General features: G+C 39.3%; 1 protein-coding gene across 1 annotated transcript in view; it reads right to left on the minus strand.

The window, feature by feature from the left end:
- Positions 1 to 3160: 3160 nt before the first annotated feature.
- Positions 3161 to 25567, minus strand: part of lgr4 (leucine-rich repeat containing G protein-coupled receptor 4) — a 67461-nt gene continuing 45054 nt past the window's right edge. Inside the window, exons 6-19 of the mRNA XM_081359826.1 lie at positions 23814 to 24029; positions 22437 to 22508; positions 21172 to 21240; positions 20545 to 20616; positions 20366 to 20437; positions 19904 to 19972; positions 19610 to 19681; positions 18849 to 18914; positions 18671 to 18742; positions 17022 to 17093; positions 16551 to 16676; positions 16020 to 16117; positions 15741 to 15797; positions 3161 to 5309 (exon numbers count right to left, since the gene is read on the minus strand). Of these exons, the coding sequence (XP_081215952.1) occupies positions 3937 to 5309; positions 15741 to 15797; positions 16020 to 16117; positions 16551 to 16676; positions 17022 to 17093; positions 18671 to 18742; positions 18849 to 18914; positions 19610 to 19681; positions 19904 to 19972; positions 20366 to 20437; positions 20545 to 20616; positions 21172 to 21240; positions 22437 to 22508; positions 23814 to 24029 (2506 nt within the window). The 3' untranslated portion in view covers positions 3161 to 3936. The remainder of the gene's footprint in view (positions 5310 to 15740; positions 15798 to 16019; positions 16118 to 16550; positions 16677 to 17021; positions 17094 to 18670; positions 18743 to 18848; positions 18915 to 19609; positions 19682 to 19903; positions 19973 to 20365; positions 20438 to 20544; positions 20617 to 21171; positions 21241 to 22436; positions 22509 to 23813; positions 24030 to 25567) is intronic.

Below are 25567 nucleotides of genomic sequence, written 5' to 3' on the forward strand. Positions count from 1 at the left end.
AGTAGCACGGAAAATGAGAAGCGTTACTCTGTAAACCAGCTGAACAGCACTGCCATCTAGAGGCGCCTACAAGCCACAACCATCTGCTGGACTGGTAAGAACTGGAGCATATGAGGCCTCCTTCCAGTCAGAATCACTAATTACGTGTTGAATTGCCTGTCACAAGGCGTATATTTAGTACTTACGGTGATATTAGTCTTAGTAATGAGTCTTTTTCTCAGCCTGGATGGTTTTAGTCTATCACCAGGAACATTAAGGTAATAACAAATCCTGGCAGGCTACTACTTCTCACCCCCGCCTAATCAAAGCTATCCATTCAACACATGCAGTGAGATCTGCAAAGAAAACTATAGATCTCCTCAAACACCAAACCGCCCGTAAGTCAGGTAAGATCAGAATCTTCAATCATGGATGTTTAGTGTGCAAAGATCTGTACTAAAAGAACGTAAGATGGCAGTTTATTAAGCATTAACTAGCGTGACTGTAATATTGCAGAAAGCATTCATGTTTAAGCGCTTGGTTCAATTACGGGCACCTTAGGAAAGATTCCCACTGAGATGTTTTAGCAACTCAACGATGAGCTCCAGGGGGTCTACTTCAAATGTTCTTATTCCGCCCCTCCAGTTAAGCCAATACATCAACACGTTTCTTACACAAAGAGGAACTAATATGTATATATATGATGCTGGTCCAGCTCCAACCCACACACAGAATATAATAAACATCCATTAAGCCACTACATCAACACCTCTCATAATGGGAGCAACGGATTTTGACAGCTGAATTGTTTGCTGTAGGATTCTGTTCCCCCCATGTTTCTTACACAGTGAGGTTCTAATATTCATCAATTGGCCATGATAGCCTAGTCTCTGCAGTGACATTTAACACTGTTGGGCTTTTGGGCGACCCGAGTTCAAGTCCCGGATCTTGATTTTTTCTCTATCCCATACTATCCTATCATAATAAAAGGCAAAAACTCCCAAAAATTATTCTTTAAACTGATGCCATTTAAACTCCATCCACACACAAAATAGAATCAGCCTTTTTTTAAGCATCAGAATCTGATAAGACGAAAATTAGAAGCAGAAAAAAGAGAATTGACTATTCCCTTTATTAAGAACCCCTCCCTATCCCTTCTGGCAGTGTCTGGTGGTTCCACAATCCCCGACCCGGCTGCTTGATTGGCGGAGCCGTTTTCCACAGCACCGGCTGTGATGTTTTTCTTTTAGGGAACATGCAATTCCCATGGGCTTAACAGATGATTGTTTTGTAGACACTCTCCTCTTTTTAAAAACGTAGTAATGCTCCATTAATTGAATAACTAATCTTGTCAGGTATTTAAATGCCATGACAGGTTAAAGGATAATTAATGCATTAACCACATGAAACATTTTAATATTGGGGATGGCTGCTTTTTTTGAATAAAAAGCATTGAAGCGCTAATGTTCATTGTTATGACATGAAGGTGAAGTTTTAGGAGCTGCAGTCAGTATTATAAAGAAGAGCCAATTTAGGATGACAGGCATAATACTGCAAGGTTAAAACTTTAAATCCATCAATGAGACTACTGCTTTATAAATGAGCAGTGTCAGGACCTTGGATTTCAGCTAGGAATAAAAAGAGCATAACACAACACGTGTAACTCATCAACTAGAAGAGGAATAAACTATCAAGAGAGAAACTTAATAACAAAGGACAAGCAATCCCAATCTTTAAAGCGAATCAGTTTATATAGTTTGGTTTACAAAAATGTCTGTATACAGTATGTAATTTTCTCCCAGTACAAACTAACGCATGACTCATTCAGTGAGAACATACAACTAGATGTATTTACAGCGCAAGCAATCATACCAACAAAATAAAAATTAAAACGTAACCACATGTACTACTCACTACTGGTAGCCACTACGGTTGAAGAGGTAGCTTCCACTGTTAGACAATGCATCCCATTTTTGATTAGATGTGTCCTACAAAAATAATTTACAACATACTGACATCTCTAAAGCTCTCTCTCTCTCTCTCACACACACACACACACTTTGGAATTCTGTCAGTTCTAGTAGCTACGACCTGCAAGGCTTGTCAGTTGATGCCAGAGCTTATATGACTGGCAAAATGGCATCCACTTTGCAAACATGTTAGAAGACCAAAGGAAGGTGTTGACATTCGGTATCTAAGGCAAACAAACACACATTTCCTTTCACTTGAATTCCTGAACATACATGGACAAAGGTATACAAGTAGAATCATTATGATGAAATGTTCTATATTCCTGAACACAAAGACATACTTTGGTCCCCTTGTCCATCCCACATGACATAGCTTAACATCAACATCAAAATATTATACAGCTGATCACACGGATGCTACTGAACGGATGTTAAGTGTAGAGGAAAAAAAGGGTTTTCATAAGGACAGGCTGTGAATTTTAAAGACCTTGGTACAAAGCATGTAACATCAGCTCTTATGTAGGGATGCACAATATTCAAGATCAAGATATTTTCATTTATAAGATTTTTTTATTTATAAGATACAATTTTTATTTTATTGGGATTTAACAATATAGAAAATTAAATTTTGCATGCTCATTTTTCATATTTTTACATTTAGATTATGTTTGAAGTCATCAAATTCTCAATTAAAAATCTTTAAAAACTAATCATTTATAACACTGTTAAATGTAATCTTAAGAAAATCTTAAACTTTTCATGTTACATTATGTTGTGATGCTTAAATTCAGTTGTAGAATGTAAAAAAATGATTTTCACTTTTAGAGTTTTATTTTTAATTTATTTTTAGACCTAATAGTATAAATATATATATATATATATATATATATATATATATATATATATATATATATATATATATATATATATATATATATATATATATATATATATATATAGTTTATCAACCATAACATGACTAACGTGAAACCCATTTTTTTTCACTACCAGTGTACAAAATACATGACTTGATCAAAATGATCTAGTGACTTAATAGCAGAATAAAAAAAGAAGTGTAGTTTGCCATTCATTCATCAAAGCATTTCCATGTCTTAAAATAAATTATTAGAAACTTACTAGTGATTAAGGAAGCGCTCTGGTCAAGACATCCAAAGGTCATTGTATAACATAAATTAAATATGATTTCTTTTCATAAACAGTTAATAGAGTACTGGCATGACTGGATCACTCTTTTAGCTGAAGGAGAGGACTGTTTTTAGGATCACTTTCAGAAAAAAACAGGCAAGGAATGAATGCTTTTCAACATTATGGCCAACTTGAACTTACTCAGAAATGAGAGGGCATGAACAAGACAGCATGAACATTACATTCTCATCGGCAAACTGGAACTCCAGTATAAGGAGGAACTTTGCTACATAGACAGTCAGGCTTTATGATGACAACAAGGAATAAGAAAAAAGACAATCAACAATGGCACATATATCCCTGCTTTAAATCGAAAGGACAAACGTTTTAAAGAATAAAAAGGGAAAATATATTTTTCTCTTCTAAAAATGCCCCAAGAAAATAAACAGACAAGTTCTACACTCAAAAACTGAAAGGCAGGCACTGGGAGATAAGATTACTGAGTCCATCCTACTGTCAATCACCCCTGGGTGCCAATGCAACTGAATTTGGCTGAGGGGGACAGGAAACAGAAAACAAGACATGTTGTTTGCTGACAACATTTGGCTCAGAGAGTCTTTCTGTATTGTCAGATTCCCTTTTCATGGATTTGGTCTATATTCACTCAAACACACACGCACACGCACACAAGTGTGAAAAGTGCTTCCGGTCTGTTTATCTCAATGGCTCTGCAGCCACGTGTCCAGCCCCTCCCTGTTCTTTGTCCTTGCGGAGCAGGGACACTCCACACCCTGGAGGACTCTGTGAGGAAGTGAGTGTGTGAGTGCTCGGGGCTGTGAGCTCAGTCTGTCATGCGGGGGAGGTTATAAGAGTAGTGTACTAAAGGGAGGCCGCGGCTCTGACAGAAACAAGCACGGCCGCAAGCCTGAACCTGCTCCGAACTGTCTGACACAAACGAATCGCCCTCGTCTCCATATTCTGACTGGGCGGAAAGCGTCCCGGTGTCGGGCCAGTAGCCCTCTGAGCTCAGGCACTGAGATGCATTCGCCATCAGGGCAGGGCAGCTGTGGGACTTCACTAAATGTCTGCAGGCTGAGGAAGAGGAGGAAGCAGAAGAGGAAGATGTCCTGATGTGGAGGGCGGGGTCACAGTGTTCACACATTGCCCGAGTGTTGCTGTGCAATTTTGTGTACATTCCGCAATCGCTAGACAAGCCTTCGCCGTCGTCAGATAGCGCAGAGCCTCCTGCTACCGTCCCTTTAGTGACCACTTTACCAACCAGCCCGCCGCAACCTCCGGCCCTCCCCCGTCCTCTAAGCCGAAGCCAGTCATATCTGAAGGAGGGACTGAAGCAGACGTACAGCACAGGGTTCAAGCAGGCAGAGAGGGGAAAGAATATGAGCGTCACGGATTTGGCCATCTCCGGTCCGCCCACTGCATTACTGGTCCCGGCCAGCAGGGGAGCGAATGAGAAAGCCGCTACAGGACAGAAGAAGATGCAGTTGGTGAAGATGAGCCAGGCAATATGCCTCACAGACCCGGCCTGCTCGGGGTCAGCCAACTGGGCACGACCCAGTCTGCAGTATAACCGCATATAGACAACCGCGCTCAGCAGGTACGCTAGTGTGTTCAGTAGCACCAGGGCCACTGTGAACCCCAGACCTGGTCCAGGACCTCCAGAGAAGGGCAGGCAGAGAGGAGAGCCCATGGCAGATTCATGATACAGACTGAGGCAGGCCGCCGCGATAGATACTAATCCCAGCAGGAGTGCAGCGATACCAAACCTTCTTCGTCGCTCCCTCCTTTCGCTACTGGACCTCAGAGCTCCCTCCTTCCCCATCAGAGCCCTCACAGCAAAGCAACGCTCCACCGCAGCTAACGCCAGCAGCAGGACAGCCCACTCTGATGAAAACACAGCAAGGAAGCCCACCACCTGACATCCGGCACCCGTTTCCCACCACACGCCATACTCTGCAAACGAGCCCCAAGTGACGGCGTCCAGGAGTGTCAGTGCTGCCACGTAGACCCCTGTCAGCAGGTTAGTGGAAGCCAGGAGAGCCACCAGGAGTCGGGATGGGGAGAGAGGAGAGGTGCGTGGAGAGAAGGTGGCTGCAAGCACCAGGCAGTTGAAGAGGAGCGCCACCAGGCAGATGAACCACACGGTCAATCGGATCATCCAGCTTCCCAACAAGTGTTCACAAGGTTTAAATGCCCCTGAAAGAAATGCATAAGAGTGTATAAAAGGCTAAATCAATATTTTATGTTTAAAAAAAAAGATTAAACGTACAGTATGGAATTTTTTTCGCCGCTAGGGGTCGCTAACCTCTTACAATAACAAAGGCGTAGTCTGATGACGCAACACTTGCTAAGAATTATGGATCTTGTCGTCAACGTCAAGCCGACCGATCTAATAATGTTTATGGATGAGTGAATACATCGATGTTTTTATCATGACTTTGATATAAAGCAGTTCGGGATTGCTAAGAGACAGCTATCAGCTCCACACGCGACGCGAGTCCCGCGGATATAACAGTTAAAAGCAGTGGTGGAATGTAACGAAGTAAAAATACTTTGTTACTTTACTTAAGTACATTTTTCACTTATCTGTACTTTACTTAAAGGAGAACTCCGGTCAATTTTAACATTGAGCTAATTTTTTTGTAAATTTGGAGTGCTGTCAGTACAGAGAACAACGACAAAAATCGGTGTCGCCTACACCGTGTTATCCTCTTTTTAAAATTTGCACCCTGTTGACTTAAATGGGGCAAGTTTTAAACCTGCTTTTAGCCTCTTAACATCCTTGATGTGTCATTACAAGTGCACAGGTCATGTGATTGATTCCTTCAGAGTGAACACGGTGAATCTGACTGCAGTAGATGTGAAAGATATGAATAAAAATGAAGTTAATTCGGCTAGCGCACATACCTGTATTTATTTCCTGTTTTCCTGTCCACAGTAGTCGATTGTCGAGTTCTCCACTGTTGCTTAGCTACCTATGATCACGCGCGTGAACTCGACAATCGACTACTATGGACTTCAACCGAAAACAGGAAATAAATACAGGTATGTGCGCTGGCCGAATTAACATTTTTATTCATATCTTTCACATCTACTGCAGTCAGATTCACCCGTGTTCACTCCGAAGGAATCACTCACATTGGCTGTGCACTTGTAATGACACATCAAGGATGTTAAGAGGCTAAAAGCAGGTTTAAAACTTGCCCCATTGTATGAAGGACTAAAAATGACAGAACGAAAAATAAATAAATAAATAAATAAAAGTAGAAATAAATAAATAAATGCAGAAATAATAGTAAAAATAAATACATTTTGGTAATATAAATGGCTATTTCTGTATTTTTACATGTATTTGTTTATTTATTTATGCATTTCTATATGTATTTATACATTTATTTATATATTTATGTATTTATATATTTATTTATTTATATATGTATTTATTTATACATTTATTTATTCCTACATTTATTTATTTATGTATTTCCACATTTCTACATTCATTTATTTCTGTATTTCCACATTTATTTATTTCTGTATTTCCACATTTCTACATCTATTTTTCCCTGCGCATGTATGCTAATTGACCAATGGCTAAGCCACGCCCCCAAACGCGATGAGCCAATCACAGTACGCATAGCTAACCCAATACACTTGGACATTCTCTGCTTCCTCGTCCATTGCAATGCATTGCGGTTATCAGTTTTCATTCGTTTTTATGTTTTTTTCTTGTCATTTTGGCTTTTAAACAGCGTGTGTGTGTGTGATTTTGGTTGGGTGACAGTTGTAGGTTATAGTTTGACAAGAGTTTACAGTTTGACAAAAGCACAATGTTGTGTTTTACACAAATATAAGTAGGCTAAACACTTTGCAGTTTTAATTATGTCCTGTATGAACAAAATGGAGTATGTTTTTATGTTTCCACTGTTCGATCGCGCCCCGACGCCCGCTCTCTGACTGACACACACACACACACACACACACACACACACACACACACACACACACACACACACACACACACACACACACACACACACACACACACACACACACATTCCAGCAATGCAATCTTGACATCGCAGCCTGTTCATTATTCTGCGCTCCCACCAAACGCGAAAAGAGCGTCAAATTCGCGCGTATCCGCGTCTAGTTCGACGCTTGAACATTTTGAATCCAAAGCGAATAGGACGCGCGTATAAAGCGAGCGTTTGAAGCGAAATAGCACCAAACTATGACGTTTTGTAAATCTTTGTTCTGGAGCTGAAGCTTATCGACCTTCTCAAAAATAAAATTATTAATATAACCCTCCAATGCATATTTAAGGCCCTTTTGGTGACATCGAGATGATATATAATCTTTCTGTCTCCAAAAAAATCATCAATTGCCTCCTGTGAAATGTCTCCTACTGTGACAGCTGCCAAAGCGCCTGTTACCAAATGTTGACTGAGTGAGTGGAGGGGGCGTGGTTAGCCATTGGTCAATTAGCATACATGCGCAGGGAAAAATAAATGTAGAAATGTGGAAATACAGAAATAAATAAATGTAGAAATGTGGAAATACAGAAATAATTAAATGTAGGAATAAATAAATGTATAAATAAATACATATATAAATAAATAAATATATAAATACATAAATAAATGTATAAATACATAAATAAATACATATAGAAATGCATAAATAAATAATTAAATACATGTAAAAATACAGAAATAGCCATTTATATTACCAAAATGTATTTATTTTTACTATTATTTCTGCATTTATTTATTTATTTCTACTTTTATTTATTTATTTATTTATTTTTCGTTCTGTCATTTTTAGTCCTTCATACCATTGAAGTCAACAGGGTGTAAATTTTAAAAAGAGGATAACACGGTGTAGGCAACACCGATTTTTGTCGTTGTTCTCTGTACTGACAGCACTCCAAATTTACAAAAAAATTAGCTCAATGTTAAAATTGACTGGAGTTCTCCTTTAAGTACAATCATTAGTGCATACTTTTGACTTTTACTTCGTTACTTTTTGCAGCAATTATTATACTTTCTACTCCACTACATTTCTACAACGTTTCGTTACATTTTCTGATCAGTTTTTCCCCTTGCCAAAACAGGGATTGAAAAAAATCTCCATGTTTTTGGTGCTGACGCGTTCATGTAACATGTAACTGGGGCGCTGCCAATAAAGCACCTAAAAGCTGTCACAAAGAACCGGCAAAAGTAATGATTATGAATATGTAAAATATAACAAGGAGACATTTTAATTGATGCTGACGCGCGATCTTTGCAGTGAACGCGCAAGAGAAATGCACATTTCATACGGATTACATGCAGAGAACAGTCTGTTTTCTTTCGTTTTGAATTGTTCTGTTTAAAAGTACACATTTCAAGCTTTCTATATATACGTCTCAGGTCTGTGAGGCAAGTACAGACCTGAGTTTCGGTTCATGAGTTTCACCAGTTCACGCGCCCCCGCCTCCGTGTCCTGGTCTATTTTCTGCTATATTTACTTATTTATTAAATCCAGGCAATTGGTTGATGAAACATTGATTAAAATTAAGATACAATTAATACGAAACGAAATTCACTTTAAAGAAGGGCTTTTGAGGTCTCTGTGAACGTTTTAAAGCAGTATTTTAGTGCCGCTTTCAGAGCGCTCACGTCTGTAACATTGTTTTTTCCTCATAAATGTGAACACAAAAAATAAAATTAATATTTTATGTTCTGTGGAGAGCCAACCCTTCTTCATCCGGTGGGTATATTACTTTTGGTTTGCGCAGTGAAATTCACAGAATTACTAAAAAATATTTTTTTTGTGTCACGTCCGTTACGGATTTATATTTCCCTCATATTAAATATAAAACGCATGTGTCTGTAGACTAGTATTTTTCTTTATTAAGGGAGTATGGGGAGTAGGCTATGGATATATAATCAGTTTTAATTGGTATTTGAGAATTTACATTTCAGGTTTTACATTTCAAGTTTTTACTGCAATTTGTCACGTCCATAACGCTGGGATTGCCCAATTTTAAAGAATTTATCCAGGTCTACGTATTGTATAATGTTAACTTCAAATAAGGGGTGTGTCGCGATTCTGCCTTCTCACACTCCGCGACACAGGTTCGTGGATCCGAGTGTCGCGATTTCGGTTTCATATTGCATATTGTTACAGCCCTAATTATTAGAATATAGACATTAAGAGAATAAATTGTTATGAAAGTACTTTTACTTTCATAACTTCCTGCTCAGCTACTGTTCGGACGCTCTTGCTTACTGCTCCGCGTTTTGCTCTATCGCTTTTACATTTTATCTCCTATTTTTTCTATATTTTATTTCCTTTATTTTATTTCCTTTTATCACCTAATTTTAACTTCAGCAAATCAGCACAGTGCTCATACGACAAAGTTTGGATTACTACAAAAACTGAGAATTCTTTTACCCGACCAGCTTACATTCCGGGAAAGGAAAACACAACTGCCTACAAGGATAAGAGAAAATGCCTCTTCTGGAATCTACTTGCTGCACCAACTGCCACAGACTTTTACAAAGGATTGCAGTTCTAGAAACAAAGTTATTTACGGGACCACCAAACCAGACGGAGCACACAACAGAGCTTCGTCATGGACACCCTCAGCATACCGGTGAGTCCCATGAAACTAGTACTCCTCGACAGGTAGAGAAACAAGCCGATCGACTTACTAATCGATGGCACAAACAGGGAGCGAGACCCAAAGGCACTCGAGACATCAGATTGTCACGAGCATCACATATTACCGCAGTAGCATCCTCTACCCCAGATACAGCTCTGACAAGGATTGCAAACACTGGTCTGCCACCACTGCCTATACATCTTGAGAACAGATTTGAAGTACTAATGAATGTAAATGAGGAATCCACAAATGTGATGAATGTGATCGAACACAGACTGAATAGGCCAGTAGCTAACACTGATGCTAACTGGCGCTCAAGGTTGAGCAGACAGCGGCACTCAGCTCAGAGCGCAGCCGAGCCCAGGACTCTGATAGTGGGGGACTCCATAATCAGAAACATTAGCAACAGGGATACAACTACGTGCTGCCTTCCACAAGCAACAACTTCTGATATAAACAGGGAACTTCAGAACATTCTGATGAAACATAAGACTGCTAATCGACTCATCATACATGTGGGGAAGAATGATATTCATAAAGAGCAGTCAGAACTCCTTAAGAAGGATTTCAATGAACTTTTTGAAACACTTAAAAGTCTGAAAGTTCAAACATTCATCAGTGGACCTCTCCCAGCAAGAGGAACAAACAGGTTTTCACGGTTGCTTGGGCTAAATACATGGCTGCAAAAAACCTGCAATATAAAAGCAGTGAACTTCATTGACAATTTCAATCTTTTCTGGAGTCAACGACAACTGTTTCATCGGGATGGCCATCACCCAAACAAACTTGGTTCAAGAGTGTTAAAGGACAATATCTACTTCTCCCTAAATCATCCTTCTGCGGTTTGTGCCAATCCACTCAATCTGAACGGCACACACACACCTGGACACAGTATGAATGACCACAGGACTTCACTTCAGCAGCAAAATGGACATAACACCACTCCGCCACAACAACCTCTGCTCACGGACACAATCTCAGCTGAGCCCTGCACACAGAGCTCACCACAGACAGCCATATCAGAACTGCTTGAAGATTCAGCACCCAAGGACGACTTCCTGGAAAACAGCCAGGGAAGCCAGGACAGCATATTACAGCCTCCTATAACACCAGAGCAACAGCCCCTTTCACCAGACACTTTCTCCCTCTCCCCTGCAACGCCACTACTCTGCTTCTCACAGAAAATGGAAGAACTGGTGCATGCTGGAACCAGACTATCCCACTCTTTTGCTGCAAGCCCCCAGATACCAACTAAAAAAAGACAGGCACCACTACCACCAAAGCCTGCGGGCCCAGCTCGCCCTCCCCCTCCTCCTGTGAGAGCTCTTCGGCCTCTGCCACAACGCCAGGGCCCACACCCTCCTCCTTCTGCTCGAGGTGAACCAAAAACAACTGATACCAGCTCTCAGTGATATGTGTCGGGTCCCCGTTTTGATAACAGTAACTTTCTCAAATGTTTACAAAACAAGCGGGAACCCAGTGTGCCTGTATCTTTCTCTATTGCTGTTCTTTTACATGATAGAAAGTCTAAGGCCTTCAATAGCCGTACAGCAAACCCAACTAATCTGGTGCCTATTACACGTCAAACTAATATTGCTGTGGGGAAAAGTAAGTCTGTTAAGTTAGCTCTTTTAAACATTCGCTCACTTAAAAATAAATCACTTCTAGTCAACGACTTAATAACCACAAACAACCTGGATTTTATGCTTCTAAATGAAACCTGGCTAGAAGGCAGCTGCAGTGCAACAATCCTCAATGAAGCAGCCCCTCCTAACTTTACTTTTATGAGTGTCTGCAGAGCTGTTAAGAGAGGTGGGGGTCTAGCTGCTCTTTTTAAAGATATCTATCAATGTAAGCAAATATCATTTGGGAATTACTTGTCTTTCGAATATCTGGGTATTGTGTTAAAAGGTGCTCCACGCATTTTACTTTTCATTATTTACAGGCCTCCAAAATACTCTCCAGCCTTTGCTGAGGACTTTACAGAACTGTTATCAACAATTACCTCAGAGTTTGACTGTTTTGCCATTGCTGGAGATTTTAACATCCATATAGATAATGCAGAAAACAATATGGCAAAAGAAATCAAAACTGTTTTAAAAACTTTCGATCTGACTCAGCATGTACATGGACCCACACACAATCGTGGACACACTTTAGATTTACTTATCAGTAAGGGTCTAAACATTTCATCGATTGTTATTAAGGATGTAGCACTGTCTGATCATTTCTGTATTTTCTTTGATATATTGATCTCTCCTGCCACTGAAGCTAGATCTGTGTCTGTCAAGAAGAGATGCTTAAATGAGAACACTAGTGTCCTATTTATGAAGGCCATATCTTTAACACCAAGCATATCTGCAGACTCTGTTGATTTTCTCCTTGATTCTTTTAACTCAAAAGTTAAAGGTGTAATTGATGATATTGCTCCTGTTAAAGTCAGGAAGAAGAGTGGCAGACAAAAGGCCCCTTGGAGAAAATCAACAGCAGTGCAAAATATGAAAAGACAATGCAGAAAAACAGAGCGCATGTGGCGGAAGACAAAACTTGTAGTCCATTATAACATCTACAAAGACAGCCTTCATGCTTTCAATATGGAACTAGGCAAAGCTAGACAGACTTTCTTCTCAAATATTATAAACAGCAATTTAAACAACACACGCACTCTTTTTGCTACTGTAGAGAGACTGACAAACCCCCCAAGCCAGATTCCCAGTGAAATGCTCTCAGACAACAAGTGCAGTGAGTTTGCTTCTTTCTTCTCTGAGAAAATCAATAATATCAGAAAGGTGATCAGCACATCCTTGAGTTGCGCTGGGGTCAGACAGATCAAACCACCTGAGAAAGTAGTTACTATGTCTGATTTCAAAGAAATTGATGGCAAAATTTTGGAAGAAACCGTACAGCACCTTAAAACATCAACCTGCGCTCTTGACACACTTCCCACATCGTTTTTCAAAAGTGTGTTAAACAGTTTAGAAGCAGATCTTCTAGAAGTGGTAAATGCTTCACTTCTCTCTGGGAGTTTTCCAAACTCCCTGAAAACTGCAGTTGTCAAGCCCCTCCTGAAAAAGAGCAATCTGGATAAGACCATATTAAGCAACTATAGACCGATCTCAAATCTTCCTTTCATAGGCAAGATCATTGAAAAAGTTGTCTTCAATCAACTGAACAAATTCTTATGCTCGAATGGATACTTTGACAATTTTCAATCTGGTTTCCGACCGCACCACAGCACAGAGACAGCGCTCATAAAGATAATAAACGATATTCGCTTAAATACTGACTCAGGCAAATTATCAGTGCTGGTGTTACTCGACCTCAGTGCTGCATTTGACACTGTCGATCACAACATACTTCTGGACAGGCTGGAAAACTGGGTGGGGCTTTCTGGGATAGTCCTAAAATGGTTCAGGTCATACTTAGATGGGAGAGGTTATCATGTGAGTATAGGAGACCATAAGTCTGAGTGGACATCTATGACATGCGGAGTCCCTCAAGGCTCAATTCTTGCGCCACTCCTGTTCAACCTGTATATGCTCCCAATGAGCCAAATAATGAGAAAGAACCAAATTGCTTACCACAGCTATGCAGACGACACACAGCTCTACTTAGCCCTATCGCCCAACGATTATAGCCCCATTGACTCCCTGTGCCAATGCATTGATGAAGTCAACAGTTGGATGTGTCAAAACTTTCTTCAGTTAAACAAAGACAAAACTGAAGTCATTGCGTTTGGAAACAAAGATGAAGTTCTCAAGGTGAACGCATACCTTCACTCTAGGGGTCAAACAACCAAAAATCAAGTCAGGAATCTTGGTGTGACACTAGAGTCAGACCTTAGTTTCAGTAGTCATGTCAAAGCAATAACTAAATCAGCATACTATCATCTGAAAAATATTGCAAGAATTAGATGCTTTGTTTCCAGACAAGACTTAGAGAAACTTGTGCATGCTTTCATCACCAGCAGGGTGGATTACTGTAATGGACTCCTCACTGGCCTTCCCAAAAAGACCATAAGACAGTTGCAGCTCATACAGAACGCTGCCGCCAGGATTCTGAGCAGAACCAGAAAATATGAACATATCACACCAGTCCTCAGGTCTTTACACTGGCTCCCAGTTAAATTTAGGATTGATTTTAAAGTATTATTACTGGTATATAAATCATTCAATGGCCTAGGACCTCAATACATTGCAGATATGCTCACTGAATATAAACCCAACAGATCACTCAGATCATTAGGATCATATCAGCTTGAAATACCAAGGGTTCACTCTAAGCATGGCGAGTCCGCTTTTAGCTATTATGCCAGCCGCAGCTGGAACCAGCTTCCAGAGGAGATCAGATGTGCTCCTACTGTAGTCACTTTCAAATCCAGACTCAAAACACATCTGTTTAACTATGCATTTACTGAATGAGCACTGTGCCAATGTTCGTCCGACTGTTTGTACTGTATTTTATTTTTTATTTTTCTAAACTGTTTTAATTATTCTTATTTCTTTTTATTATTTTAATTTCTTCTATGTAAAGCACTTTGAATTGCCATTGTGTATGAAATGTGCTATATAAATAAACTTGCCTTGCCTTGCCTTGCCTTACTTTTAATACTTAAAGTACATTTAAAATCAGGTACTTTTTACTTTTTACTTAAGTAGGGGTTTCATTGTGGTACTTTTACTTTTACTTTTACTAAAGTAAATATGTCTCTGGTTATTTGTACTTTTACTTAAGTACTGAGATTCAGTACTTCCTCCACCACTGGTTAAAAGGAATATGGACATTTCATTCTACCGAACTACACGCGAGTGCAGAATTACAACTCACAGGTCAGTTTATTAGACAAATTAAACTTGTAAGGTAACGCAGCACTGTTTCACTTGGTCTAACATTATCACACTAAACTGCATTTGAATGTGTAGAAATTAATGTGTTAGTTTGTCTGTATGAGACTAGCAGTAAGCTAGATCAACATTAGAATAACATACAGATCATATTCTAACATTTTATCATTGTTGAACTATATAACATTGATTAGTTTTATGTAAATGTGCTCACCTGTTTAATAAGTACATGTAGGAGCGGTCGAAGTCTCGGACGTGGAGCTATCGTTTATATACTGTCTATGGGAGCTCTCGGCATCTCGAACACACCACGCTGATATTGATTCTCGTTTTAGTTCTCCTTTTTTATCCGAAGTCTGCTTGCCATGGTCCATAATGTTTGAACGAAACAACAACAGCGTGCAGATAGACATTACGAACTACACAGTTGTCTACGTCTGTCGCTTTGGTTACTATCAGAGGGCTCTGGTTCATAGCTCTGGTTACTATGGCAGCACGAGCGGAAACCAGGGACAACGCGGATATGACGCCATTGACGGCGACAAAACGGAAATAAAGAAACGTGACGTTTCTCAAATTAAATTACAAATTTCTCCTGGTTTGAAAGTTGTTGGAAACAGTCGGGATAATGTAAGTACACAACTAAAAAAAAAATATATAACATAGATATAGTGATTTTTGCTATTTTTAAAGCAAAAAAGTTACATATTGTGCCTTTAAAGATCCAGCATTTATTTGATCAAAAATACAGTAAAAAAAAATTATATTGTGAAATATTATTACAATCTACAAAAACTTTTTCTTAAAATGTAATTTATCCCTGTGATGGCAAAGCTGAATTTTCAGCATCATAACTCCAGTCTTCACTGTCACATGATTCTTCAGAAATCATTCAAATATGCTGATTTGGAGCTCCTTACTGACCCCAAACTTTTGAACGTTAATGTACAGTACATAATAGGGATTATTAAAAATAAAACAAAACGGCCAATATGGTACAGATGTTTTGTGCATCCCATAGTAAATATGTGTTATGGTGGTAATAATTCTGTGAGTAGCTTGTAACATTAGATTACCAAGAGTTCTCTGGCTGTAGCAAAAGGAGAGAAAAAGAGACTTCTTTGTATTTACCCGGTGAGGGTGAGCAGTGCATGACTAGAGGAATCCTTTCCATCTCCTCCTCACCACCTAACAAATACATTTATAAGCATGTCAACTATGAGAAACATAATACCACACATAAACACAGCCAGACCACCTCATTCAATCACATGTGGTGATACATGTGAAGCTGCTGAGCTGCAGCAGCTTCACAGCATTATACTATATGATGTATAATGCTGTGAAGCTGCACATACACCAGAAGCTACTGAGCTTAACAGCATTATACTATATGACAAAAAGTCATACCAAATGTATTTCTCCGCTCGTCATCCTCAGCTGGGTTAACTGCACTGTCACAAGTCACAAAAGCACAACACTGGTAGGCATAGGGAACCGTAATGGACCTTTGGGGACAAAGACAGAGATGGAGAGAGAGAGAGAGAGAGAGAGAGAGAGAGAGAGAGAGAGAGAGAGAGAGAGAGAGAGAGAGAGAGAGAGAGAGAGAGAGAGAGAGAGAGAGAGAGAGAGAGAGAGAGAGAGAGAGAGAGAGAGAGAGAGAGAGAGAGAGAGAGAGAGAGAGAGAGAGAGAGAGAGAGAGAGAGAGAGAGAGACAAACTGATTAGGAAGACATGAAGAGTTACTTAATTATCTGGGTTTTGATCAAAGAAAGGCTCAAGGTCTCTGATTTCTTGAGTATACTCTGAGTGTGATTACAGAGAATGGGTGAAGGTAAGGATGTCACATCATTATTCATATAAACTGAACTGGGACACAGGAGCAACCTTAATGACCTGTAATCAGTCACAGGCACATGAGTAAGGCTGTGAAGAGCTCTACCTGAGTTTAGGCAGACTTTTAGACATTAGACCGTTCCTCAGTTCCACATTTCCAGTCAGTTTAAGCTGGTTCAGTGCACTCAGTCCTGCGGTAGGAACACTGGCTAGGGAGTTCAGACTGAGATCCCTAATGGCATGATGGAAAAACGGCAATTATATTCATGTACACACACACACACAAACACACACACACACACACACACACACACACACACACACACACACACACACACACACACACACACACACACACACACACACACACACACACACACACACACACACACACACACACACACACACACACACACACGAAAGCCCCGTATATGGCTTTGTTGTTTAATCAGAGTTTATAATTATATTTACACAATTTACAATACACAATTATATTTTCAATTTCCCAGCAGTTTTTCCACTGAAATACAATGAATGTGAATAATTATGAGAGCATACAATTTGACTAAACACTCACAGGTTGGTGAGAGCGCTGAGAGAAAGGAAAGCATCTCTGTGGATGAACTTGATCCGGTTTCTGCTCAGGTCTCTGTAGAACAGTGTGAAAACAAACATACACAAGCTAAACATATACAGATGGCTCTGGGTAAAGATTCAGATTTCAGGGATCTGGCCTTGTCTAGGTTCACTGTGAGGAGATGTGATCAGTGAACAGCTATTCACTTGATTGAAAAAGTCATTAGCTGGTCATTTTACACTCATGTATTGCTAGGTGTGCCTTAAAGCTCTCTTAACCATTTAAGACACCTTTATAACAGTTAAAGTGCCATCTATGGCATAGAATAATGTGATGCATATGCACACCCATTTTCAGCCATTTCATGGAATCTGCCATATAAATGCAGCATTTTTACACTTTTTTAACAGTAATAGCCCCACCATGGGCCGATCTCCATAAAAGTTTGCATGCTTCTTTAGAATCATGTGCCACATGTGTTCACCTAAGTTCTGAGCTTTCATCTGTGATAGGCTTTTGGGTTGCCTACTTTCTAAATGACCCAGCTATAGCTATCCAAAGGCCAAAGTAATTTTTTTTTCTTTTATAAATATTGACCTAGAGAGTCCAGAGAATTGTGACGCAGGGGTTTTATTAAGGTTGAGCCAAAAACCTAGGACTAGTTAGACAAAGGTGTTTTTTGAAATAATCTCCCATATTTAACAAACGATTAAATTGACAGCGACGGTCCTAGAGGCAAAGTTGCTCAGGATGAGGAGTTCTACCACACGGCATGAACGTCGTGGGTGTGTGCCAAAAATCGTGCGGTATACAATCCTTTACGCGCGTGAAAAACGCGAAGGCTCCTCCCACTTCTAACGTTTTAGCGCCCCTTAGAGATAATTATTTTGATAATTATTGACAATCAGACTCCAGAGAATCTTGCTGCACTGGTTTGGTTCCGATCGGGCCAAAAACCTAGGACTAGTTCGGAAAAGTAGGTTTACATTTTTTTTTTTGCCAGGGTGACGACTGAATTCGAGTCATGCATTTTGTCTGCCTTGACCAAAGGATTCCAATGATATAAGATACTACGCCTAACGGTTTAGGAGCTAATAGCGAATAGCGATTTCGTACTTCTCACTATTGGTGTTTCAAGTTTCAAGTCTCTACGACTTACGTTTTGGTCTGCCATCCCTAATAATAATTATCATCATCATCATCATCACAAACAATTCTTCAATTAATATAGTTTATTAGACCATTTACACTAGTTATTATTAATAAGACTCTACTGAATACTTTATTCTGACTGGTTAATTTCATTATTTTGTGGGCAAATATTTTTATGTTATGAGTGCTTAATTGCATAATTGACGAACTACAAAACATTTCCTAAATAACTGTGCTAGTTTCAGGTCTCTCTGTTGTATCACTCCACAGTCTCTTTCTTCTCACATAATGAAATCTTCCAATGAATTCAAATCAATATTTCATGTCCATTTATTTATTTATGTGGTAGGTAGCCGTGTAATATGTGTAATAATGTAGGATCATCTAATACAAAAGTGATCACCCTCTCTGGGATTGTTTTGTGAGAATGACCTGCTGAATATACATTAACATTTGCATATACACACATTTACGGCACAGTAATTGTTATTACTTACAGCACTCTAAGGCTAGTCATCCCCTGGAAAGTTCCTCTGTCTATCTGCTGGATTTGGTTGTGCTGTAGACTTCTGCAGGGCACATAATAAAAAAAAGCCTATTCATAAACATAATTCAAATGTAAGTACTGAACATTGCATAAACAGTAGAAAAACGTAGCACGATTACGGAACTTACATGTCCTGCAGTCTAACACAGCCCTGAAAGGACGGCAGGTCTCCAATGTCATTATAGGAAAGATCTCTGTCAGAACATACACACAAATGTTGAGACACTGAGCTTGTGAGGAATGGAAATGTTTTGATGAAGTTTAGACAGGAACTAAAGGATGTGTGATGTGTTACAGCAGTCAGGCTGGGAGCAGGCCTGCCTCTGGCTCGCTCTCCTCCGGGAGGTCATTAGACATCACTTTAAAACATCCCCCTGCAGCTGTGCCTCTGACAGGCCACTGCGTACGTGCCTGTGAGGTGGATGACGCTTGACTGATGCACACTTTGCTTGTGTGCGATGGAGTGTGTCTGTGTGTATTTGAAGCTGATGCGGAAAGGGGAGTGTACGTTATGACTGACATGCTGAGCATATGTTAGTATCTTAAATGACAGCACCGGCTTGAAGGCTTTTCCATGACCGTGTGTGAGTGTTTTGAGTGACGGCTAACCTTTGCATGTAAAGGGGCCTGTGACTGATGATTAATTACTGAGCGCTCAAGGCTGTAACTGGCACATCACTGGACATCTGCCTGACATGTGTTACAAACTGTTATGAGTGGTATGTCACTGCTTAAAAAAATGCTTATGTGTGCCGTAGCATATTAGTTTATGGTTACAAAGTGTCATTTAGTGCTAATATCGCTGTGTATCTGATGTGTTATACTGTTGTGTCAGCAGTGTGAGTGGCACTGAATTATGAACCGTGCTCATGCATCGTGTCTGACTTACAGTGTTCGGAGCACAGTCAGATCCTCACACAGGTCTGCTGGGATGCTTTTGATTTTAGTTCCTGTTAAAGTCCTGAACAACACAAGATACATTAAATGTGAGTTGTGTTTTTGATTAATTTATACTGTAGTTTAAACTTTAACGGCTTGTCATTTAATATTTTTTGTAATTTATTTCAGGCTGTGCTGTATGACATTTCCATATTAGGAAACCTTACATAAATGTTTTGCAGTTGATTTTATTTTAACTGACACTGTTCTTTGCGTATGTTTATCCAGTGTAAAATAAACTCACAGGCTTTCTAGATTTATTGTTCCAGTCAGGCTGGGGAAATCCTGAATCATACTGGCACCGCGCAGCATTCTGAAATATATAACAAATTCAAGTAATTAAAACTCTGTGATCATCAGTTAGTTAGAAAAGCTTTATTCTATTCAAGCTCCAAAATTGAAGAAAAAAGCATTATTAAAGTATCATACATAGGCCATTATATAGAAAAGTGCATTACGGAAAACAGCAAATCCTAAACATCAACTTTTGTGTACTAAACTGGTTTGGAACCACCACATTTTAATTTTGGGGGTGAATGATTCCTATAAAGTTGAATAAATAGAAAGAAACATACAAAAGCAAGTAAACACTGTAGTATGCAGGTCAGTCATTCAAACGAACACCTGCCAGTCACACACTAATATGTTAATTGTGAGTGTCATTAATTCAGTTCCAGAACAATGATTGAATAATGATTCTGCTTACAGAGAGTGCAGGTCTGACAGGTTCTGGAAAGCAGTAGTTCCCACGAAGGAGAGAGGGTTGTCAAAAAGATGGCTGAAGACATAATGGATGTTTATAGCCAAAAACAATTAATCACAACAATATTTCAATGAGACAGTGTGTGTGTGTGTTCCATGACAGTGGGATCAGCGTTTGCTTACATTGTGCGTAGCAGGGGATTCCTACTGAAGGCTCCCTCAGGGATGGATGCAATGCTGTTGCTATGAAATCCACTGGCAAACAGGGAAAAATTAAAATCATTATGAAATCATTAAGCTAAAAATTTTTAAGAAGCTCTGTGAGATGAGCACTCTGAGACATTCTCCCTCAGGATTCATAACTGCTACATCACTGATCACAGCTCAATATTATGAAGCACTTCTAATTCTTAACACTAGATGGCAGCTTGACACAAGTAATTTTTTTTAAAGCTCTCTGGATTTCTAAACACAATGGTGATGAGGTTAACAAACCTACACCTGTTTGGGACCCTTGATGCTGAGTGCATTATTAAACTATTCTAATATTCCTTGATTTTAAAAAGGACTCCAAAAGTTTTCTTTTTATATATAAAAATAAAAAATGCTGAAAGCAACACCTGAAACTTAAAAACAATTCGATTTTTTCCTCTCTGAAAAAGATGTTCAGAAATCCCCATTTTCTAACAACATTCTAATCTGGTACACCAACCATCTATATCAAAAATTAACTTCAAAACAAGTGATTGAGAGGAACTATTAGAATGACTGTAAATGATTGTTTAAATGTGTGTGTTTGGAGATACGCACAGTTCTTTCAGCTTGGGCAGTGTCTGAATGGCCTCTGGGAAGGTCTTCAGATTGTTGAAGTTTAGATCCCTAAAAGGAGACAGGGCAGATGAAAGTTTTTCATATTAGAAGAACCTCCCTTGTATGAATGAAACACTTGAGCGAAACCACTACCATCACTAATATAGAGGAAACTCTTTACTCTTTATAGTATACATTTAATAAAGCAGTATAATATGAGCCACCTCTGTTTCAGCTCTACGTTTAAAGACAGCCCTAACTGAAGATAATTTTTTGCCAAAAAACAGAAAAGGAACAATATGAAAGATGGAGAAAACAAAATATCTGTTGAGAGAAATCAACTCTGCTGTTTACAGAGGCCAGTCAGGACAGCCGGTCTGCTGATTTCTTCAGTGTGTTATTGTTTATCTCAGCTGCCACACGATACAACCTGGCATGATACTTCCTCTATACCCCCTAATGCCCCTGTCTGGTCTCCCACTCTCCTTCCCAGGGGCACAGGACGTTGGCGTGTCCTCATCCTGTCCTAATTATGGCCAGAATAAGTAAATAAAGCAGAGTCAGTGATGGCTATCTGCCTTCCCCTTCCCCTCGCCTCTTCCTCCCTGACGCAGTGGATGCTTGCTAAACGAACTGTGGTAAGTGGAGAGAGAGAACGGAGGCAATAAGGTAAAGCCGAAGGTCCTAAAAGACTCCTTTGTCCTTTATCAGTATACTGTAAATCCTGATCAACTCAATTCAAGCGAAGAAGACAGCACACTTACTGCATCTTTTTAAAATGAGCTATTGCATTTTACTCTCTAAAACATTCAGAAAAACAACTGGCACATTTTTATTCAATGCTATTTTGACACTTCATATATTACATGCTTTTCATTCAAAATGAAAAACATTACATAACGTTTCAGGCTTAAGGTTAGGGATCTCGGTTCAATGGATTACTCAACCTTTGTCTCTGCTCGCATACCAGTGAAGTACTCCATGTCTAGTGTGTTCTCTACTACACTGCATACTGGTATTCAAATAAATGTGAGCTGAGGTATCCTTCTGAGGCTCCCAATGTTCTCTGCAACCCTGAGTCTTGCAGAAGAGGGCAGCAGATACATATACTAAACACCACACAGAGTAACTACACTTGTGCCCACATACAATCTCTTGTAAAAATTATGTAGTATGATGCTATTGATGACAGACCCACTCTTGCAGATTACAATCTATTTAATGACAGGAAGTGTGATTACATGTGTAAGTGAAGGGGAACTCACAATGTCTCCAGGTTGTCCAGCCCATTAAAGCAGTTTTTTCCAATCTCCTGAATCCGATTATTGTGTAGATGCCTGAACGACACGGACAAACAAGATTTTAGAAGCAACACTTATATATTCATTTACACACAATCATTTTAATTTGGGTTTCTAGATGATGCCAACAGGCTGATAATTATTTTGATGGTATAATGATGAATGTTATATTTTGTGTAAATGAAAATAAGTAAATATTTAAAAAAAATATTACAAATAAAATACTCAAAAATAAAACCAATTATTGTAAATGTTAAAAGCGAATTCAGGCAAACATTCACTTTTTGTTTACTTTGAATGTTGCTAATTACTACATTTAACAGCGTTAATGTTTTTAAAGATTAACTTTGCGAGCAACATATGACGGCAAGTGACCTTAATATAAAAATAAGGGAAATGAGCATGTACTATTAAATATCTAATGTCCACCAATATAATACGGTACTTTTTTTTTAAACCAAACACTAATATCATTGATTATCAAGAAGGTACCCGATATAACACTCATCACTAGTTTTAAGATGTACATTTTCTTGTGCACTTTTTTGATCCTCCATTAAATTTGACAATTTACTTACACAGTGTGTTTGGTTAGTTATACAGTGAGTTATGTGTGATAAAATGACTATATGCACTAAAAAGAGGGCCAATAGATTATAGTAAATATAACCTGAGAGGTATTAATGAATCCATTTATAACCATTCAGATGACTAAGGATGACTAAGGGATGTCTATTTTGCTTGGATTTTCCAGTCATTAAAAAGATGCAATTCTCAGCAGAACATTAACACAAACATTTTCTCTGAACGGATAACTCCTCAGTAGTTCTTCTGAGCACTTCACCACACAGGTCTGTGTGTTTGTTCAGTCTACTTAACGGATTAATTGGCCTCCACTCCTAAGACAAATATTTTCCAGCAGCTGGAATGTAATTGGAAAATCAGACCCACAGAGAAGCTTCCAGAAGTGAGGCAGTGAGAGAGAGAGAGAGAGAGAGAGAGAGAGAGAGAGAGAGAGAGAGAGAGAGAGAGAGAGAGAGAGAGAGTGTGAGTGTCTATAGCCTCTGTTTGACTTTGCAAGACACAAGGGTCCATTTTGCTTTCCCGTTTTCTCTCTCTAAATTCACCCATCCACGCTGCTGTTTACCTGTGTGTGTACTTAACCATGTGCAAGTGTATTTGTATGAGTGTTTTACGAGCCGTCTAGGACTACAGTTAGTGTAGCGCATTGATGGATTTAACTGATGTATGGTAAAAGGCTACAGGGGAAGATAAATTTATCAGTGTTAAAAGCAGGATGAATTCCTCTAGTGTATGTGGCCGAAATTGCACAGTACTCACAATACAACCAGGCTGGAGAGATTGGTGAAGGCATTGTCTGGGATGTGTGTGATCCTGTTAAGGGCCAACGTCAGGGCCTGCAGGTTACTCTGGTGCTGTAGGGGGCCAATGGGAACCTCAGTCAGGCTGTTGTCATCCAACCAGAGGTGCCTGAGCTGCTGCAGACCCTCAAAACTGTCCTCAGGCACTAAAGTGATGTGGTTAGCATCCAACCGTCTGCACAGAAATAGGAAGAGATTTCAGGAACCCTGATGCGGATAGAGCATAAATGAGCTGAAAACGCTTTTACTTATTGAAACAGCCGCTTCAACAAATACAGCACCAGGAGGGCGCGCATATTGAGAATAACAGTGTGCCGTCACATAGGTGCTAAAACATCAGTTAACACTCAGTCTATGCACACTGTGCTGTTAAAGAAACACAAGACGTTTCCATGATCTCACTACACTGGCCTCCCTTTTCACACAGCCCAGGCGGGACCCCTGGCCCCACTCAGGGGCCGCTTCAATGGCTTTATGAGAAAAAGGAACCGCACCTTTCAGCCCTGAGGGCTTGTGACCGAAATAAACAGTGCTGTGTCAAATACTGTAGATGCTTAAAAGATCTGACTCAGTATGTATATACTTACCAACAAGTGTGTGTTGCATATGACTTTAGAAGACTATGAATATAGCGCTCAAGTCATGTGGAGAATTTTCTATTTCTATTTTCTAAGTTAGGGCACTGAGAATTGGAATCGGAGCCAATCACTAGGAGGAAGGAGTTGATGGGTAATAACGGTGGGGTGGTGACTTCCTGTTTATAAATGGCTGACACTGACTAAGCTATACTCTCCCTGCCCTGTGATTACACAATTAAAACACAAAAGACTAGGGTATGTGTAGGTGGAGATCTTAGTTAGAACAAGAAAAAAGCCTTATAACCTTACCACTGGAACAGGACAAAGCACAAAAATGTGGAAACCCACACTCACTCACAAATTCTCTGTTACTAGACCTTGCTGAATTGCCTACTTAGATATTCTAACTCAAATAGAACCTCATAAATGACTAAACTGACCTCACCACAGCGATTACTAAACCACTCCTACTGCTTTTCAAAGGCGGTACCGTATCTATGTCCATCAAACATAATGACGTCACAAGTCGGATTGCTTGCTGATGTGCCTGATAATTTTGGAATAAATTACTTCAAATTTATTGTCATGCAAAAAACAAAGCACAGACATTTTTATCATTATATTTATTATGTTTAAACACTAAATATAAGTAAATATAAATATAACAGTAGAAGTAGAAAATAGTGAAATTACAAGGGGAAATCTACCCAGGTGTCAAAAAGTCAGACTTTCTGCAGATCAATGGACCGAAACCTCTCAGGTTTAATGGAAAATCTTGATTTGTGTTTCAAAGATTAACCAAAGTCTTATGGGTTTAAAATGACATGACAGTGAGTAAATTAATTTCATGTTTGGGTAAACTATCCATTTGAAAATAAAAATACATAGAACACCCAAATATTGAGTAAAAAAAAGTCAATTTTAAATTAGACTGAGCTAATCCTATTGGCACTTTTCTGTATTAAATCATTACTAAATTTATAGTGCTGTGTCCGCCATCTTGGATAGACTTATTTTTCTCTAAGCTTGACTCAATTGCATTCTATGCAAAAAATACAGGTCACATCAGAAACACGCATTATGCCTTAAAATTCTGCATAGTCAGTTTATTATTTCGGAACAGAAACACACAGTT

This window comes from Scardinius erythrophthalmus, assembly GCF_964197995.2.
Source record: "Scardinius erythrophthalmus genome assembly, chromosome: 2".
NCBI lineage: Eukaryota > Metazoa > Chordata > Actinopteri > Cypriniformes > Leuciscidae > Scardinius > Scardinius erythrophthalmus.